This window comes from Hylobates moloch, unplaced genomic scaffold (genome assembly GCF_009828535.3).
Source record: "Hylobates moloch isolate HMO894 unplaced genomic scaffold, HMol_V3 SCAFFOLD_19, whole genome shotgun sequence".
Lineage (NCBI taxonomy): Eukaryota > Metazoa > Chordata > Mammalia > Primates > Hylobatidae > Hylobates > Hylobates moloch.
Genome location: NW_026652294.1, coordinates 33,094,611 through 33,115,323, shown reverse-complemented (window position 1 = coordinate 33,115,323; position 20,713 = coordinate 33,094,611). Strand labels below are relative to the sequence as shown.

Genomic DNA, 20,713 nt, shown 5'->3' with positions numbered 1-20,713 from the left:
GCTCACCGCAACCTCCACCTCCCGGGTTCAAGCAATTCTCCTGCCTCGGCCTCCCGAGTAGCTGGGGTAACAGACGTGCGTCACCACGCCTGGCTAATTTTTGTATTTTTAGTAGAGACGGGGTTTCACCGTGTTAGCCAGGCTGGTCTCAAACTCCTGACCTCTGGTGATCCACCCGCCTCAGCCTCCCAAAGTACTGGGATTACAGGCACCAGCTGGACTTTGGATGATGATGATGTATCAATGTCGATTCACTGATTGTAACAATGTACCACTCTGCGGCGGGACGTCAGTAGCTGGGGAGGTTGTGGGCACAGCAGGTGTATGAGAACTTCCTCTATCTTTTTTGTGTCAATTTTGCTGTGAACCTAAATTTGCTCTAAAAATAAAGCTGGCCAAGCCCTGTGGCTGGCACCGCAATGCCAGTACTTTGTGGGGCCAAGGCGAGAGGACTTCTTGAGGCCAGGAGTTCAAGACCAGCCTGAGCAACATAGCAAGACCCCATCTCTGCAGGGGAAAAAAAAATTGCCAGGCGTGGTGGCTCACGCTTGTAGACCCAGCTACTCAGGAAGCTAAGGCAAGAGGATCGCTTGAGCTCAAGAGTTTGAGGCTGCATTGAGCCATGACCACACCACTGCGCTCCCACCTGGGCAAGACAAGACTCTGTCTAAAAAAAAATTAAAATAAAGCTTATTAATTTTTAAAAAAAGAAAGAAGACATAGCAATTGCAGGTATGTCCTTCCTTAAACAATCTCAGGTTTCCGGTCTAATAACAAAAAATTTCTATCATTAGTTTTGCAAAAGTACAACCACAGGATCCCTTCCAGTGCTGAGTAAATTCAAAAGCTGATCCAGGCTGGGCACGGTGGCTCACATCTGTAATCCCAGTACTTTGGGAAACCAAGGCAGGTGGATCACTTGAGGTCAGGAGTTCAAGACCAGCCCCGCCAACATGGTGAAACCCCATTTCTACTAAAACTACAAAAATTAGCCAGGCGTGGTGACAGGCACCTGTCATCCCAGCTACTAAGGAGGCTGAGGCAGGGGAATCCCTTGAACCCAGAAGGCAGAGGTTGCAGTGAGCCGAGATCACGCCACTGCACTCCAGCCTGGGCAACAGAGCAAGACTCTGTCTCAAAAACAAAACAAAAAGCTGATCCAATTTGCAGAAGTTTGCAGCTGTCTGACACCCACACATTTTCTAAGAAAGGCCTACAGGTAAAGCACAGAGCCCCAGGCCCACGGCAGGAAGGGAGAAGCCCTCCTACCTCCCTCTGGCCCAGGATAGGCTGGCATGCCCCAGCACATTCTCTGCCAGGCAGCCTGACACAGCAGTTAAGACCCAGGCTTTGGAGTCAGACTGCCTGGGGTCAAATCCAGGCAACGTGTTTACTGGCTGTGCAACCTTACTCACTGTTGGAACCTTGATTTTCTCATCTATAAAAGGGAACTAATAATAGCTTCTTCACGAGCTGTTAGGAGACTTAAAGGGAGATGCACATGGAGCACCTTCAGAAACACTCCTCACAACCCGGCTGTCAGCCTCCCTCCTCCAGGCTGCAGGCTCACTTGCCATGGTCACATGCAGGCACCTGGGGCACCAGCCCTCGGCTCCTCCGTGGGGCCTCCTATGTGGAGGCAGACACGATGCCAGAGAACAGGGAGGAGGGATCCCAGTATTTTCTCCCAAAACACGTCTCCTGGTAGGGCCCAAGCCCCAGCCTCAGCCAAAGTTCATCCTTTCATGAACCAACATCCAATAATTCCACAACTAAACAACTCATTCTACACTCCGCAGATACTAACACAAGCTGCCCTTGTCTGGAACAGATGTCTCTTTCAGGGTATCTGTTTCTTAAGCTCTATTCTATAAAGGAAGAGTCAGCAAACTCTTCTGTAAAGGGCCAGATAGTATGTTTTTTATATTTTAGGTAAGCTTTTTATATTTTAGGCTTTGCAAACTATTTGGTCTCTGTTGCAACTATTCATTTCTGCATTATAGCAGGAATGCAACCATAAGAATGCACACACACACACACACACACACACACAAACATGCATGCATGCACACACCCACACACACACACACCCCCATGTGTACACACATGCATCCACAAGCAGCCTACACAAAGCCACTTAGGTATGCCAGCCCATTCCCTGGCACAAACTTTACACTTGACACGATATATATGTATACATATCTATTTATTTGAGAATGCCAGTGTGAATGGAGTGGAAGCACGTGCCACTGCGGGGAAGCAGGACTGGGGTCCCTACAAATGGAAGACCTTTCAGACATTCTTACCAGGTACCTTTGGGATGTGGTTCTGTACTTTTAACCTGAACAGCAATCGAGCTGATATTTTGGAGACTGTGACTGATCGCAAGGAAGGATGAAGAAGGCACTCCTGCAACAGCTTGATTCTGTCAGAGCTGGGAGTGGGATGGCCTCCCCCACTGTCCCCAGGGAGGAAACACCAACACCCCCAAGCCACCCGGGCAGGTAAGAGGAGCAAGTACAACACAGAGAGGAAGGGCCTCTGCATTTTCCATCAAAGGAAGGTTTTGTTCCCAAACCTGTTTTCCTGGGCTTCGCTGAGTTTTGCTCCTAGTAACATAAAATCAAAGCAGGCCGGGCGCAGCGGCTCACACCTGTAACCCCAGCACTTTGGGAGGCCAAGGCGGGCAGATCACCTGAGGTCAGGAGTTCGAGACCAGCCTCGCCAACATGGTGAAACTCCGTCTCTACTAAAAATACAAAAATTAGCCAGGCGTGGTAGTGCTCACCTGTAATCCCAGCTGCTCGGGAGGCTGAGGCAGGAGAATCGCTTGAACCCAGGAGGCAGAGGTTTCAGTGAGCCAAAATCACGCCACTGCACTCCAGCCTGGGCAACAAGAGTGAAACTCTGTCTCAAAAAAAAAAAAAACAAAGAATAAAATCAAAGAAAACGGCCAGGCGTGGTGGCTTACACCTGTAATCCCAGCACTTTGGGAGGCCGAGCCAGGCAGATCACCTGAGGTCAGGAGTTCGAGACCAGCCTGGCCAACATGGCGAAAGCCCATCTCTACTAAAAAAAATGCAAAAAACTAGCCAGGCATGGTGGCGCATGCCTGTAATCCCAGCTACTCGGGAAGCTGAGGCAGGAGAATCGCTGGAATCCAGGAGGCAGAGGTTGCAGGGAGCCAAGATTGTGCCACTGCACTCCAGCCTGGGTGAAAAGAGTGAAAGTCTGTCTCAAAAATAAATAAATAAATAAAAAAGAATACAATCAAAGAAAACAAGGGCCTATCATGTCCCAGTAGAGACTGACCATCCACACTGTTTAGTAAAGTGAGTTAAAACTTGAAAGTCTGTTAGGAGATTCACCTGGGGACAGTGACAGTTGGATGTACGTCACTCCCCATGTTTCCAAGAATGCTTCCCACAGCTTGTCCAGTGCAGACTGGGGAACATGCTGGGCAGGCACAGACCAGGCCAGGCCGCTGACAGAGCACTGGTGTTCCCTCGGCAGCCCCCCGTGGCAGCGGGGTCTCCTAAGGTCCAGCGTTGACAGTGCTGTCTGCGTGAGGCCCTCACTCCTCCCCGGAAGCGGCAGGACTCTTGAAGACCTCAGCATCTTCTGGCTTCAGAGACCCTGAAAACTGTCGCAGATGAACTTCCTCAGGCTGAGCAGACTGCCTATCTCGAGCACTTGCCTCTCTTAAAAGGGGGACCAGGGCAAAGTTCTTCCAGTGTCTGCCTGAAACTGAAGTGTAAAACACTATTACTACCTTGGATGCAGCAAAACATTCACTTCTTGGCCTCCCAAGTCTCCAGATAAAAGGAGGTCCAGGCCAGACGTGGTGGCTCACGCCTGTAATCCAAGCACTTTGGGAGGCCGAGGTGGGTGGATCACCTGAGGTCAGGAGTTCAAGACCAGCCTGGCCAACATGCTGAAACCCCATCTCTACTAAAAATACAAAAAAAAAAAAAAAAATGGCCGGGCATAGTGGCACATGCCTGTAATCCCAGTACTTGGGAGGCTGAGGCAGGAGAATCACTTGAACCTGGGAGGCACAGGCTGCAGTGAGCCGAGATTGCGCCACTGCACTCCAGCCTGGGCGAAAAGAGCAAAACTGCGTCTCAAAACAAAGAAAGAAAGAAAGAAAAAAAAAGGAGGCCCAGGCGTGCAAGTGCTTCCTGAGGCACCTGGATCGGTGCAACGTCCTCCTCCCTCAGCTGCTCAAAGAGCCTTATGCACTCTCGCTGTTCCTTAAATTCTCTTCCTCCATCCCACCCCGACTTGCTTGCAGCCTCATGAGAGCCCATCGCCTGCTGCTCTCAGCCTCCATCTCCTCCCTGCCCAAGTGGGAGGGAAAGGAGGTCCCCACAGAGCAACGCCGAGGCCTGTCCTGTGAGTGGCTCAACACCAGGGCAGCTCTGGGTGATGAGCACCAGCCAAAGAGGCAGGATTTGGGGTCCAGGCCCACTGGGTGACAGCTTGGGCGACAGAACAAAACTGCGTCTCAAAAAAAAAAAAAAATTATAAAGGTGCAATCAGGCAGCCTCCAACCATCCCCCATCCCTGCCCCCGTTAACATGGATGTGTATATCCCTGCCACTGGGTCGATGTCTTCATAAATATCACAGTGAATGTGCAGTGCTGTAAACCGCCCACAGTGTCATGCAAACGTAATAAAATCAACTGCCAAGTGAAACAGCAAATCTTGTCAAAGATGTGGGATGTCACTAAATCAACAAGAGTGACATTGAAAAACTACTCAAATCACACGCAAAGCTATCTTTCAATAGCTCTCTGGCAAAGTTAGACCAGTTAACAATTGACAAAGAGATCATCAATAAGCATTATTACGGGATGCAGGGATTGCTTCTAACTAAACTCACAGGAAAATCACACGATCGCAAGAGGCCTGTGGAAAAACCGATGGAGCCCTCGAGCAGTTTTCTAAAAATGAGCCTTTGATAAAATAGATTTTCGCTTCCAGCTATAATGGAGTATCTAGTACTGGGCTAGCCATCCTGCTGTCAACGATCACAAAACTAGGCAACATACGTGCAGCAAATGTTTTTCAGAGATAGGACATCAGGCAGTGAAAAACGGCAGTCCCTCGAATAACACCAACTTAGCAGCTAAAGATTTTTTAAAATTAAACATTAAAAAAAGGCCGGGCACAGTGGCTCACACCTGTCATCCCAACACTTTGGGAGACCAAGGTGGGCAGATCGACTGAGGTCAGGAGTTCGAGACCAGCCTGGCCAACATGGTGAAACACTGTCTCTACTAAAAATATAAAAATTAGCCGGGTGTACACATATACACCATGGAATACTATGCAGCCATAAAAAAAATGATGAGTTCATGTCCTTTGTAGGGACATGGATGAAGCTGGAAACCATCATTCTCAGCAAACTATTGCAAGGACAAAAAATCAAACACCACATGTTCTCACTCATAGGTGGGAATTGAACAATGAGAACTCATGGACACAGGAAGGGGAACATCACACTCCGGGGCCTGTTGTGGGGTGGGGGGAGTGGAGAGGGATAGCATTAGGAGATATACCTAATGTAAATGACGAGTTAATGGGTGCAGTACCCCAACATGGCACATGTATCCATATGTAACAAACCTGCATGTTGTGCACATGTACCCTAGAACTTAAAGTATAATAATAATAAAAAAAAAAATTAGCCAGGTGTAGTGGCAGGTGCCTGTGGTCCCAGGTACTCAGGAGGCTGAGGTGGGAGGATCACTTGAACCCAGAAGGCGGAGGTTGCAGTGAGCCAAGATCGTGCCACTGCACTCTAGCCTGGGCAACAGAGCAAGACTCCATCTCAAAAATAAAATAAAATAAAAAATAAAAACTGCAATTCCCAAGAGAAGTTAAATTCACAAGGGGAGCCCTGTGATCTCCCTACTTTCTGCTTAGGGACAATTTCCCTAACTACAACGCAGGGAGCTGCAGTCGAAGAAGGGCATGGAATTGCCTTTGAGTTAAGAAGAAATCAAGAGCTGGGCAGCGGAAGCAGCTAGAATCTGTGGATCAGAGCACAGGAGAGGAGGAGAAAGGATTTATGGGGGTGGAAGCCCAGAAGTCTTTGGGGCAGATGGGTTCCCCACAAGTCCTTGCTGAGAGCTGAGCTGTGCTAGTTCATGGTGTGACTGCATGAGGGTGACCAGAGAGGGGCTCAGAGTATTTAAAGGGTGTTAAGAAGTTCTCTGGGCCTCTGAGGCCCTCAGTACTACTCAACCTTTAACGTCTCTGTCCCACTTTCATAAAGATAGAAAACAGAATAGGGGCCAGGGGACAAGGGGTCAGGGGGAAGGGGACATGGGGTTATTATAAGGGAACAGAGTTTCCGTTTGGGATGATTAAAATGTTCTGGAAAAAGGCCGGGCACGGTGGCTCACGCCTGTCATCCCAAAGTGCTGGGGTGCACGTGCAGAGTGAGGAACAGGGCTGAGGAGGCAGGGCGGGGCTGGGCTGCATCCCCTGGGGCGCTGAGGACAGGTGCCTGGGCTGGAGGTGCTGGCACAGCCACTTGCACGGGCCCAGTGAGCCGTCAGCCGTCAGCTGTGACAGCATGAGTGAGGCACCTGAGGTCAGGAGACCAGCCTGGCCAACATGGTGAAAACCCGTTTCTACTATAAAAATACAAAAATTAGCCAGGCGTTGGTGGCACGCACCTGTAATCCCAGCTACTCGGGAGACTGAGGCAGGAGAATCGCTTGAAACCAGGAGGCAGAGGTTGCAGTGAGTCCAGATCACGCCACTGCACTCCAGCCTGGGCAACAGAGCGAGACTCCATCTCAAAAAAAAAAAAAAATGTTCTGGAAATAGATAGTGGTGAGAGTTGTACAGTAATGTAAATGTACTTAATGACACTAAACTGTACACTTAAAAAGGATTTAAATGGCAAGTTTTAGGAGATAGATATTTTACCACAATTTTTTACAATTAAATACAAAGTAATTCAAAAACAAAGTGTTCAGGGTTGTAATTATAACTCAAAATTTGTCCACTATAAACTATGCCTGCTTCATTTTTAAGTAAGTGTCCTCAATTAGACATTTATTTAATGTTTTCTATTAAATGTTTCCCAGTAACTGTTAAACAGCTTTCTTTCTGGTAGTAATTTTCCTCAGGGTTTTTCTATTTGTTCTTTTTTTTGAGACAGCGTCTCGTTCTGTTGCCCAGGCTGGAGTGCAGTGGTGAGATCTCGGCTCACTGCAACCTCTGCCTCCCAGGTTCAACCAATTCTCCTGCTTCAGCCTCCCGAGTAGCTGGGATTACAGGTGACTGCCACCATGCCTGGCTAATTTTTGTATTTTTTTTTAGCAGAGATGGGGTTTCACCATGTTGGCCAAGCCGGTCTCAAACTCCTGGCCTCAGGTGATCCGCCCATCTCAGCCTCCCAAAGTGCTGGGATGACAGGCGTGAGCTACTGTGCCCGGCCTCCTTGGGGTTTTTCTGCTCAAGGCATCCCCTTTCCTCTTCTCACCCTCCCCTCTCCTCCACCTGCCCAGATGCGTCCATGAGCGACAAGTGTTCCCGTCTGCCTGTTTGTGTCCACACAGCCTCACAGAGCTATGACACATGCACACGTGCAGAGTGAGGAACAGGGCTGAGGAGGCAGGGCAGCCCATACAAGGAGGCAGGGCGGGGCTGGGCTGTGTCCCCTGGAGCGCTGAGGACAGGTGCCTGGGCTGGAGGTGCTGGCACAGCCACTTGCATGGGCCCAGTGAGCCATCAGCTGTGACAGCATGAGTGAGGCACTCGAGTCAGCCCGTGACTACGTGCTCATGGCTGACGTCAGGAGCTGCTACAGCTCCTGGGTCCTGGGGGAATGAGGAGCCCGGCGAGGCGTGGGGAACCTGCAAAGCTCCCACTGCCCAATGTCAGGCCACCAGCCAAGGAGGCGCCAAGCACCGGCCCTCACGCCTCACCTCTGCTTGACCGCAGGGAGAAGCTCAGGGTGCGCTTGACGCCCTCACAGTTGCCCGGGTCTTCGTTGATGATGCCCACGTTGGTGTTCCAGGTGGTCCAGTTCACCTCGTCCACCCTGCAGGGTAAGGGGTTGGGAGAGCCTGAGAGCTGTGCCCAGCTTCCCAGGCCGACGGCTCTGCCCACAGGCCAAGCCTGAGAAACCCACCCATCGGGATGGAGACGTGGTGGGTTGGGGAGGGCAGAGAGGACTTGATTTTTGGACACCATCCTCAAAGATGTGATCTCTGTCCATACTGTGAGGCCCAGGGACTTTACATATTGGACGCCAGGCTCTGACCCTGCTCACTAGACAACCCCTTCTGGACACCTCAAATTTTCCAGAATTCAGTGTCTGGGCCCCACCAGCTGAGATCTAAGATGGTCCCCCGTGCATGCCACAGCTGAGCTCAGGACGGCCCCAATCCCTACAGCTGGCGTTGGGAGAGCCCCCTGTGCTGATGAGCAGCCCCTCATGGAGGCCGAGGCAGGCTCTGTGTCCACAGGGGAGCCCTGAGGCACCCAAGCTCTGATTCAGGTGGAGCCTGGGCGTTACCTGAAGCACCACCTGTAGTCGTCCTTGCCATCAGGGGTGTATCCCACCTGCAGCAGCTTGCCTGAGCGGAAGGCCTTCCTCATGCACTTAAGGAAGCTCTTCTCCGTGTCCAGGATGGTGATGGCTCTCTGCAGGAAGACACCAAGGGCCGAGGAGCTGAGGGGCAGAGGGTGCATCCCAGGGCCACCCTGGCTGCCAGTATCCACCTCCCCAGGAGCTCTCCCAGACCCAGGTGCCTCCGGGGTGGTTGTCCAGTGCCCTCCACGCTAGCTTTGTTTCTGTAGCCTGGCGGGGGTACACTCTATGCAAGGGGCACAGCCCGGCCAGCCCAGACCTGTCCAGGTGCCACTGGTCCCTGCCGGGCCTGGGCAGGGCAGCCCCAGGAGTGATACGGAGTGTCCCAGACCCTGCCCTGAGGAGCTCACAAGGGGCAACATAGGGTAGAGGCTGAGAGCAGGGCCACGAGTGAGACTGCCTGGGCCAGGTCCTGGCTCTGCCACTTACTAGCCATGTGGCCTTGAGCACAGATACCTAACTTCACTACGCCTCAGTGCCTTTATTCAAAAATGGAACAGTATAGCCAGGCGCAGTGGCTCATGCCTGTAATCCCAGCACTTTGGGAGGCCAAGGCAGGCAGATCATCTGAGGTCAGGAGTTCGAAACCAGCCTGGCCAACATAGTGAAACCCCATCTCTACTAAAAATATAAAAATTAGCTGGGTGTGGTGGCGGGCGCCTGCAATCCCAGCTACTAGGGAGGCTGAGGCAGAAGAATTGCTTGAACCCAGGAGGCAGAGGTTGCAGTGAGCCGAGATCGCGCCAATGCACTCCAGCCTGGGCGACAAGAGTGAAACTCCATCTCAGAAAAAAAAAAAAAAAAAAAAAAAAAAAAGGAACAGTCATAGAATCCATTTCACAGGACTGTTGTGAGGATTAAATGAGATCAGGTGAGACAGACACTTAGTACAGTCCCTATCACAGAGAAAGCGCTTCTTCATAAGAACAAAACTTACTATTAGTAGTTGGGGATGCAGATGTGACCCACGGGGCTCAGAAATGCAGCTGTCAGGGCCCTGCCTCATGGTAGCTGCTCCCCCGAGTCTGGCCTCTGGTGCCCACCTTACACCAGGCTCCTCTGAGGTGGACGCCCTGTGGGGCTGAGCCCTCCCCCTTCTTCCCTCCAGGACCACCCGGACCACAGCCAAGCACGGTGTCTATAAACCCCGGCTGAGCTCCTCTGCCCCCGAGCAGGTGCTGGGCCGGGGAACTTGCTGGAAGTCCGCTGAGGGAGGTGCTGAGGCTGGATCCCCGGGCCTGGCCGGGCTTTCTGCTCCCTCCTCAAATCCTGCAGGGCTCATGTGCCCAGCTGGGTAAGGCAGCGGGTAGAGAGGCCCATACCCTCCTGGCCACACACTGCCCCCATCCACCCACCCACCCACCTGCAGCTTCCAGATGTTCTTGCTCTCCTGTGCGATCTTGTTGACAGTCTCACCCATGAGGGCGATGAGCATGTTGAGCAGGAGGATGTAGGTGAGAATTACGTAGGCGAGCAGCAGGATGATGAAGACAGCCTTGAAGTCATAGTTCTCGGTGAACTCCAGGTCGCCCATGCCGATGGTGAACTTGAACAGCTCCAGGCAGGTGGAGTACAGGCTGTTGTAGGAGCTATCGGGTGGCCTGCAGCCAGGCCCCCGCCACCTGTGCGACGTGGACTCAGACGGCAGGGAGTCATTCTTCCCGTCTTCGATCAGCGTCACCACCGCTACAGGGCACGGGGAGGGCGGGGTGCCACTGGATAGAAGCCAATATCCCAAGTCCCCTGACATACACCCTCCTGCTCAGCCTCAAATAACTTTGTGAGAAGTTATTTTTAAAGCACCCCTTCTTTAAAACTATCAAAAATTTTTCATAGTATATTTTTAAGAACTTTATCATCATCTGCTAGAAAAATAAATAAATATATAAATCTCTATGTGCAATGTGAATACAGCCACCTTTGTGCAGTGCACAACCTGCTTAACCGTACATGTCGGCTCTGGCTCCACACATGCTTTGTCTATCACACCCGCTTTGTCTATCACACCCTGTTGGCCTGCATCCCTCAGAGGTCCATTTTGCTCCATGAGCACTGAGCAACTCAGAGCAAAATGACCTCTCCCCATGTGCTGCCTGCTTCTATGGGAAGTGTGGCCCAGAGCCTGAGAGCCTCTGCAGCAGCTGTACATCGCGGTTGCTGCCTATCAGTATCCACTAACCCCCTGGCCTCGTCCCTTCCTGTACCTACTGAAATGCAGGGCCTTCAGACCCAGGTGCCAGAGCCCACACCTATTAGGTCTCTCCTAGTCACAGGTGCCCATCCCTCCCAGCCAGAGATTCCAACGCAAGTGGCAGGGTGGGGACAGGAAGGGTGCACCACGTGAATCATGTAACTGTGGGACTCGGATGAGCATCAAAGCAGGGTCCAGTGCTCAAAAAACGATGTGGAGGCTGGGCATGGTGGCTCACGCCTGTAATCCCAGCACTTTGGGAGGCTGAGGCAGGCGGATCACCTGAGGTCAGGAGTTTTGAGACCAGCCTGGCCAACATGGTGAAACCCCGTCTCTACTAAAAATACAAAACATTAGCCGGGCATGGTGGCAGGTGCCTGTAGTCCCAGCTACTCGGGAGGCTGAGGCAGGACAATGGTGTGAACTCTGGGAGGTGGAGGTTGCAGATCGCGCCACTGCACTCCAGCCTGGGCAACAGAGCGAGACTCTATCTTAAAAAAAAAAAAAAAAAAAAAAAAAAAAGATGTGGACATGTCAAAAGAGCACAGGAGCCAGCTGGAAGAGACTCCAGTGCCTAATCTCAGACAATTTGAGTATAAAATAAAAGAGGATAGTAAGGATTATAACCCATTTAACAAAGTGAGAATCCATGAAAACACAAGACTCCATGAGGCCATTCTGATACAAATAAATACGTAGAAATGGGGAATGGTTAGCTCTTCTCTATAATAGAATGCCAGGTAATAAATGCAGAAGCAACGATGGAGTTAGAAGATCATCTTCTCCGGGCATGGTGGCTCACGCCTGTAATCCCAGCACTTCAGGAGGCCAAGGCAGGCGGATCACCTGAGGTCGGGAGTTCGAGACCAGCCTGAGCAACATGGTGAAACCCCATCTATACTAAAAATATAAAAATTAGCCGGGCGTGGTGATGGGCAGCTGTAATCCCAACTACCCAGAAGGCTGAGGCAGGAGAATTGCTTGAACCTGGGAGGCGGAGGTTGTAGTGAGCAGAGATGGCACCACTGCATGCCAGCCTGGGCGACAGACAGAGACTCCTTCTCAAAAAAAAAAAAAAAAAAAAAATCATCATTTGGCCACCATCATAGGATGAAGTGATTCAGGTAAGACTCATCAACGGATGCTAAAACTCCTGGGTGAAAGCCTGATGAGAAACAGGCTAGTCATATAGTTTCAAAGCATCTCCTTGAAAAGTATCCATTACAAAGGTAAATATAGTAGCTTTATAGTGGAAAAGTCTGGCAGATCCACCAAAACCAAGTCATCAAAGCTAACGTCACCAGAAGTGAGACAGACATCACGTGACTCCCAATAAAACACACAGCAGAAGACACACATTGCTTCTTGATATTCTGGCCAAAAATGCATGCCCAGCTATAATCATGAGGAAATATCAGACACACCCAAATTGAGAAACATTGTCAAAACCACTGGCCTCTACTCATTACAAATTCTGAGGTCGCAAATGACAAGGGATGACACAGGAACTGCGCTGGATTAAAGGAGACTCAGGCCAGGTGCGGTGGCTCACACCTGTCATCCTAGCACTTTGGGAGGCTGAGGCGGGTGGATCACAAGGTCAGGAGTTTGCAACCAGCCTGGGCAACATGGTGAAACCCCATCTCTACTAAAATACAAAAAGTTAGCCCGGCATGGCGGTGCGCACCTGTAGTCGCAGCTACTCGGGAGGCTGAGGTAGGAGAATTGCTTGAACCCGGGAGGGGGAGGTTGCAGTGAGCTGAGGTCACGCCACTGCACTCCAGCCTTGGCGACAGAGCGAGACTCCATCTCAAAAAAAAAAAAAAAAAGTTGAAAAAACAGCTGAGCCAAAATGCTGTGCGATAGCCACAGCACTTCCAGCCTGGAAAATTCTTAAAGCATTTTATATAACACGTGGCCAAGTCCTGGGGCTCATTTCTGTGTGTCCTCTGTCCACCCTCTCAGTCACCTGCAGACATGCACCTGCCTACCCGGTGCCTTCTCATTCAGCTCCTGGCAGAGTCTTCAGAAGGCTCAGCCAAGCCGGACCCCTGCCCTCCCCCAACCCTGACCAAGCTCATTACCTGTGGAAAACCCAAACAAGAAGACGACGTAGACGAACATGAAACGGCACAGGTCTCTCAGGATCATCTGCAGGAGACAGCAGGCTCATCAGAGCCCAGGCCAGGCCCAGGAGGAGCTGAGAGAAGAGCTGGGCCGCATCGGCCTGGGGATGCATCTTGAGAACGTGCAGGACGGTTTGCTTTGCTGGTTCTCAGCTCAGGGGTCATGAGGGAGTCACCCACCCTTCCCCCATGGCCTTTGCTCTGGTCGGGAGATGGAGGCCTGGTGTGCAGAGGGGTCAGGTTTCAGGGGACCCCCCTACACACACCTGGGTCAGGGCAAGATTGCTTGATTCTTGGAAAATGGGCTGGGGGCTAAACCAGCCCCTTCCCAGGCACGACAGACAGGATGGGTGGAGTTCTTGGGTCAGCCTCTCACACGCCGACGAGGTAAGTGGGCTCTGAGGAGACCCACTGGGGCCCAGGGCACCCACCTTCTCTATCATGACGGCGTAGATGCCCATCTGCTGGAAACCGCGGGTGTAATAGAGCATGTTGGTCCAGCCCAAGGCCAGGGAGAACACCATGGAAGCCACGTACTCCTTGCGGTGGCTGAAGTACAGCACCACGGTGGCCAGCATGAACAGTGACTGCAGAAAGCTGAGGGTGGAGGGGCAGAAAGCACCGTCTATGGACACCCGGGAGGCCTGGCACCCCCAGAACAAAAGGCCACAGGCTGCTCAGAGGCCCAGACTGCAGGCCACGATAGGAGCTAGGGTTGGGCTGTCCTGACTCCTTCAGCCCAGGTGTTCTCCGTGGAAGCAGCATCGTCCCCAAGGAGCAGAAACTGGCTTGATGAGGAGCTGTGCAAAATCTCACTCTCTTTACGTATAAAGCACAGATATAAATACAGTACATAAAGGCCAGGCGCAGTAGCTCACGCCTTTAATCCCAGCTCTTTGGGAGGCCGAGGCACACGGAGCACAAGGTCAGTAGTTCGAGGCCAACCTGACCAACATAGTGAAGTCCCACCTCTACTAAAAATAAAAAATAAAAAAATTAGCCAGGCCTGGTGGTGCACGCCTGTAATCCCAGCTACTCAGGAGGCTGAGGCAGGAGAATCACTTGCACCCGGGAGGCGGAGGTTGCAGTGAGCCAAGATCATGCCACTGCACTCCAGCCTGGGAGACAGAGCGAGACTCTGTCTCAAATAAATAAATAAATAAATAAATAAATAAATAAATAAATAAATAAATAAATAAATAAATAAAGTACATAAAAGGATATATAGTGGCCAGGCGTGGTGGCTCACACCTGTAATCCCAGCACTTTGGGAGGCAGATCACTTGAGGTCAGGAGTTCAAGACCAGCCTGGCCAACACAGTGAAACCCCATCTCTACTAAAAATACAAAAATTAGTTGGACAAGGTGCACCCCTCTAATCCCAGCTACTGGGGATGCTGAGGCAGGAGAATCACAATGCTATGTAGAACACTGCTTCTCTTAGGCAGGTAAATCAGTGTGTGCTAAACCTACAGACCTTGCCTCTTGAGTTTGCCTTTTGGGGCTAAAGTATGGGTATCTCAAGATTGGGAGAAAACAGGGGAAAAGAACCCATTTGTCCAAAAAGATGCCTGCACTCCTATGTTTATCAAAGCACCATTCACAATATCAAAGCATGGAATCAATCCAGGTGCCCATCAATGGTAGACTGGATAAGCAAAATGTGGTACGTGTATACCACGGAATACTATGCAGCCGTAAAAAAGAATGAAATAATGTCCTTCGCAGCAACATGGATGCAGCTGGAGGCCATTATCCTAAGCAAATTAACACAGAAACAGAAAACCAAATCCCACATGTTCTCGCTTATAAGTGGAGCGAAACACTGGGTACCCACAAGCACAAAGACAGGAACAATAAACACTTAGGATTCCAAAAGTGGGGCAGCCGGGAGAGGGACAAGGGTTGAAAAACTACCTATCAGGTACTACGTTCACTACTTGGGTGACCAGATCATTAGACCCCCAGACCTCAGCATCATACAATATATCCGCCTAACAAACCTGCACATATACCCCGGAATCTAAATTCGTTGAAAAAAATTAAAATAAAAAAAGTGTACCTTTCACGATCATGTAAAATAAAGCTGATTCTAGTTTTACTTGTCCAAAAAAAAAAAAAATTGGGTGAAAGGATGCGGTTTGTGAGTCCTACGGACAAGCTAGCTGCAAGAGGATTCGAAATTATTCCTTGCTCTTCCAGGAAGGAAGAGATCAGGAGCCAAGATCCCAGGAGACAGGTCCTGGAAGGCCCTCGGTGCACACTGGGGCTTGAGGCTCTGGCTTACTTTCTGAAGGAAGGAGGTTTCCTGCCACATCCACACTGTTCTATTTATTTATTTAGAGATGGAATCTCGCTGTTACCTAGGCTGGAAAGCAATGGCACGATCTGGGCTCACCGCAACCTCCGTCTCCCGAGTTCAAACAATTCTCTCACCTCAGCCTCCCGAGTAGCTGGGATTACAGGTGCGTGCCACCATGCCTGGCTACTTTTTGTATTTTTAGTAGAGACGGGGGTTTCACCATGTTGGCCAGTCTGGTCTTGAACTCCTGACCTCAAGTGATCCGCCAGCCTCAGCCTCCCAAAGTGCTGGGATTACAGGCGTGAGCCACTGCGCCCGGCCATCCAAACTGTTCTAGAACTGTGCTTTCACTCATCTGCTTCCTCCTAAAGCAGTGGTTCTCAACCAGGAGTGATTCTGGCACCAGCCCCCAAAACAAGTGAGGGGCTTTTCGCCATATCTGGAAATGTTCTTGATTGTCAAGACTGGGGGATGGGGAAGAGCTCCAGGCATCTGCGAGTAGAGGCCAGTGATGCTGCCAAATATTCTACAATGCACAGGGCAGCCCCCACCACCATCACCACAACTAAGCACTATCCAGTCCAAAATATCAACAGTGCCAAGGTTGCAGAACCCCCCGTTAAAGATAGGAAACTCCCCAAAGGCGGGCGCCATGTCTGTTTCATCCAGTATTCCAGGGCCAACCCCGCGAAAGGCAGATGGATGGACAATGAGTGGGAAGGTGAACGAGGGTCCCTCTCACTTGGACTGTAACTCACGGCACGGTTTCTCGATCCCTGGCCCCTGGCACATACCTGGCACAGAGCAGGCCCTCAGTATTCATTCATCCCCCGAGTATGTACTGAGTGCCTTCCGTCATTCCCTCAGCATGTTCATTGAGGTCCACTATGTGCCAGGCCCGGCGTGAGTGAGAGCTCAAGTGAGAACTGACTTCGGTCACCTGGGGACTGGACTGGGAATGAGTCAAAGTGTCACTTACAAAAGCATCTCACTGTAGCTATCCACAAACAGGGTCTTCATCGATGGCCGCCTCTGCAGGAAATACTGAATCTGCAGGTAAACACAGAGAGTAAGATCCCAAGCAATGCTCGATGTGGCTAAATGGTGAGCGCTCAGATGCTTCCTAAATGGCACCACAATGGGGTGGCCGAATGTGTGAAAGCACAGATTGTGAAAAGAGCAGACCGGCATGGGTCAGGCCAATGGGTGACACTACGTGGCCCAGTCAGTAGAGATGGTTAAAAATACACAGTGGAAGCCGGGCGCGGTGGCTTATGCCTGTCATCCCAGCACTTTGGGAGGCCAAGGTGGATGGATCACCTGAGGTCAGGAGTTCGAGACCAGCCTGGCCAACATGGTGAAATCCAGTCTCTACTAAAAATACAAAACAATTAGCTGGGCGTGGTGGCGGGCACCTGTAATCCCAGCTACTCATGAGGCTGAGGCAAGAAAATCGCTTGAACCCAGGAGGCAGAGGTTGCAGTGAGCCAAGATGGTGCCACTGCACTCCAGCCTGGGTGACAGCGAGCCTCCGTCTCAAAAAAAAAAATTACACAGTGGATTTACAACTATACCCAGAAGTACAGACAGGAAGGAAAATCATTAAAATGTTATCAGTTGCTGTATTGAATTGGGCAAATTGTTTTCTTCTTTCTAATTGGAGCTTTTTCCTATTTTTTTTTTAAGAGATCAGAATCTCACTGTTGCCCAGGCTGGTCTCAAACTCCTGGCCTCAGCCTCCCAAGTAGCTGGGATTACAAGCATGAGCCACTTTTTTCTTAATTTTTCACATGCTGTGCATACTTTTTTCTTAATTTTAAGTAAGCGTTAAAATAAAAATTCTTGTGACGAGCTGCCACTGTCAGCCGTGAGTCCTGTCCAAGACACCCCCACACTTCTGCTCCCTCCCACTGGCCAATCCTGCTTTTGCCATTCCAGCCACACTTGCTACTGTGGTGCTGTACTTTACTGTAATGTAAGCCATGAGTGTGAAAAGAAAGACAGTTGTCTCTGTGAAGACAAAGTTCGATGACAGAACAATTCCATAAAGGTGAGTGACTTAAAAAAAAAACTGGATAGAGCTTACACCAAAAAAGACTGGGGGATAAAAATCACAATAGAAGGCCAGGCACAGTGGCCCAAGCCTGTAATCCCAGCACTTTGGGAGGCCAAGGCGGGCAGATCACGAGGTCAGGAGATCGAGACCATCCTGGCTAACATGGTGAAACCCCGTCTCTACTAAAAATACAAAAATTAGCTGGGCATGGTGACGTGCACCTGTAGTCCCAGCTACTCGGGAGGCTGAGGCAGGAGAATGGCGTGAACCCAGGAGGCGGAGCTTGCAGTGAGCGCAGATCGTGCCACTGCACTCCAGCCTGGGCGACAGAGCGAGACCCCGTCTCAAAAAAAAAAAAAAAAGGCACAGTGGAGCCCGGGCATGGTGACGGCTTCCTGTAGTTAGTTCCACGTACTCCAGAGGCTGAGGTGGGAGGAACACTTGAGCCCAGGAGACAGAGGTTAAAGTGAGCCATGATCACGCCAATGCACTCCAGCCTGGGTGACACAGCAAGACCCCATCTTATAAAAATTAAAATTACTACAAGGGTTTCTGGAGTCAAAAAAAAAAAAAAAAAAAAAAAACCATGATCATCTCAAATTCTACATTCAGACTTTTTTTGTACGCATCTAAGTTCCCACTCTTCTTTAAAGAAGCTGAAACTAGAAATCTTAGATTATATAAATATGGTTTTTGCAAGAAAGGTGACGTAAAATCTGAAACAGTGAGTCCCACATTCAAAGAAAAGATTACTCCTGCATTAAAAAAAAAAAAAAAAAGGCCAAGGATTGCACATGTTTGAGTTTCCAGTTAAAAATAAAACAATTCCTTGCTGGTGTGATGGCTCATGCCTGTAATCCCAGCACTTTGGGAGGCTGAGGCAGGTGGATCACCTGAGGTCAGGAGTTCAAGACCAGCCTGGCCAACATGGTGAAACCCCGTCTCTACTAAAAATACAAAAAAATTAGCCGGGTGTGGTGGCAGGCGCCTGTAATCCCAGCTACTCAGGAGGCTGAGGCAGGAGAATTGCTTGAACCCAAGAGGCGGAGGTTGCAGTGAGCCGACATCGCGCCACTAGCCTCCAGCCTGGATGACAAAGCAAAACTCCATCTCAAAAAAAAAAAAAAAAGATTCTAGTATGCATGGAGATTTCCTTCGTTGCTCAGAGCTTTAACAGATTGGTTTAACTAAAAAACTACCAGTCATGATCCTATCACTTAAGAGGCCTCCGTTCTGCCCCTATAATTAAATATTCCATTCCGTGGAGTGGCTGGAGTGGCTATTTTCAAGCTTGCCTGCCTTGGGCCCATGGAGATGCCCTGAGCACCCTCCCGCCCCGCGGTGACTGACTGAAGGGCTCTCATCTTCACCTCTGCGTCTCTCAGCTCCCCAACCAGGGCCATTATGTGTCTGATGAATTAAAAAGTGAGTGAGCGCTGAGGCATTCTCTTGGCTTTTTGTTTTGGTGATGATGGAAACTCACAATGTGGGAAGCAACGCTCACCCCTCGGAAAAAGAAGTAGACTCCTCCCAACACAGACAGGATCTCTCCAGTTACTCGGAAATAGTCTTCAGTTTTTTCCATCTTAAAGGGAGGCTGTGAGATGCAGAGAAGTTGGTGACTCCATTTACTCATTCAGTCATTCAACAAACATGGACCAGGTACCAAGCCCTGTGATGAAACCATAGTCCCTGCCCAGGAGGCACAGCCTCCATCAGGGGAAGGACACAAAGACAGTGTGTTATTAGCGAGTGCCCACAAGAAGGCCCCTGTGTGGGCCTGATTCCCCAAAATGGCAGCCTGCAGGTGCCAAGCGGAGCATCTTACAATGCTGTGCCGCCTCCCAGGCAATGTCCCGGCAGGCCTGGAGCTCCTCCTCGCTGGGAGCAGAGTGACGGACAGCAGGGTGATGGACAGGTGGAAGCACTCTCACGGACCCCAGGCCACACACATCCCGCCGCCACCCCAGCCCATGGCCAGCCTCCCACGAGTGTCAGGGACTCCCGCTGACCATGGAGGGAGAGACTGTGCCACACACACTCGTGGTTGTCACCCTTGTGTTTCAGTTGCCATTTCCTGGAGTGGGTCACCATCCACATTTCCTAAGCACTAGTTCATCAGCTTGCCTTACCAGCATATTTTTCTCTTAAAAGGAAGTCACCGGCCAGGTGCAGTGGCTCACGCTTGTAATCCCAGCACTTTGGGAGGCCGAGGCGGGCGGATTACCTGAGGTCGGAAGTTCGAGACCAGCCTCCAACATGGAGAAACCCCATCTCTACTAAAAATACAAAATTAGCCGGGCGTGGTGGCTCATGGCTATAATCCTAGCTATTTTGGAGGCTGAGACAGGAGAATCACTTGAACCCCGGAGCCAGAGGTTGCCGTGAGCCAAGGTGGCGCCACTGCACTCCAGCCTGGGCAACAGAGCGAGACTCCCTCTCAAAAAAAAAAAAAAAAGGAAGTCATTATGTGGCCTTAATAGGTGGACAGAAATCGGGTTTCATGCAATTATGAAGTTGAGTTTTTAAAGTAAATGTGCAGCCAGGCACGGTGGCTCACACCTATAATCCCAGCACTTCGGGGGGCCGAGGCAGGCGATCACTTGAGGTCAGGAGTTCAAGACTAGCCTGGCCAACATGGTGAAATCCCATCTCTACTAAAAATATAAAAATAAGCTGGGCATGTTGGTGGGCGCCTGTAGTCCCAGCTACTCGGGAGGCTGAGGCAGAAGAGTCACTTGAACTCGGGAGGTGGAGGTTGCAGTGAGCTGAGATCGTGCCACTGCACTCCAGCCTGGGTGATGGAGCGAGACTCCATCTCAAAAAAAAAATTAAGTAAGTAAACTTGTAAAGTGCCCTGGAAACAAAAGCAGCAAATTAAGTGCCCTGGGTATCGGACACGAAGGACTAAGTCCAGAAGTTCGATGAGGTTTTGGCTCTTGGCAGAGGAAAAATCTGGTCTCAGGCTAATTTGATGGATGGCCCAGGGCCTGGCACAGAGCTGCTCAAAAGTCTAAATCCAGGGAATGAATAATGAGCAAGTGGGCGAATAAAAGAGGGCAGGCAAGCAGGATGATGGTGGGCTCTGGGCTTACACCAGCCCACATCCCTGGGGACCCCCAGGCCAGAGGTGAACCCTGTCCCGAGCCCAGATTTCTGCGTGATTTTTCTTTCTTTCTTTTTTTTTTTTTTTTTTTGAGACACAGTTTCACTCTTGTTGACCAGGCTGGAGTACAGTGGTGCCATCTCAGCTCATCGCAACCTCTGCCTCCCAGGTTTAAGCGATTCTCCTGCCTCAGCCTCCTGAGTAGCTGGGATTACAGGCAGGCACCACCACACCCGGCTAATTTTGTATTTTTAGTAGAGACGGGGTTTCACCATGTTGGTCAGGCTGGTCTCGAACTCCAGACCTCAGGTGAT

At 50.6% G+C, this 20,713-nt stretch overlaps 1 protein-coding gene across 2 annotated transcripts in view; it reads right to left on the bottom strand.

The window, feature by feature from the left end:
* Positions 1-2,187: 2,187 nt before the first annotated feature.
* Positions 2,188-20,713, bottom strand: part of TRPV1 (transient receptor potential cation channel subfamily V member 1) — a 30,328-nt gene continuing 11,802 nt past the window's right edge. For both annotated transcript variants that reach the window (XM_032137943.2, XM_032137944.1), the window contains exons 9-16: positions 18,798-18,890; positions 16,217-16,287; positions 13,367-13,532; positions 12,894-12,960; positions 9,982-10,304; positions 8,544-8,671; positions 7,951-8,066; positions 2,188-3,747 (exon numbers count right to left, since the gene is read on the bottom strand). In XM_032137943.2, coding sequence (XP_031993834.1) covers positions 3,575-3,747; positions 7,951-8,066; positions 8,544-8,671; positions 9,982-10,304; positions 12,894-12,960; positions 13,367-13,532; positions 16,217-16,287; positions 18,798-18,890 — 1,137 coding nt within the window. In that variant the 3' untranslated portion in view covers positions 2,188-3,574. The remainder of the gene's footprint in view (positions 3,748-7,950; positions 8,067-8,543; positions 8,672-9,981; positions 10,305-12,893; positions 12,961-13,366; positions 13,533-16,216; positions 16,288-18,797; positions 18,891-20,713) is intronic.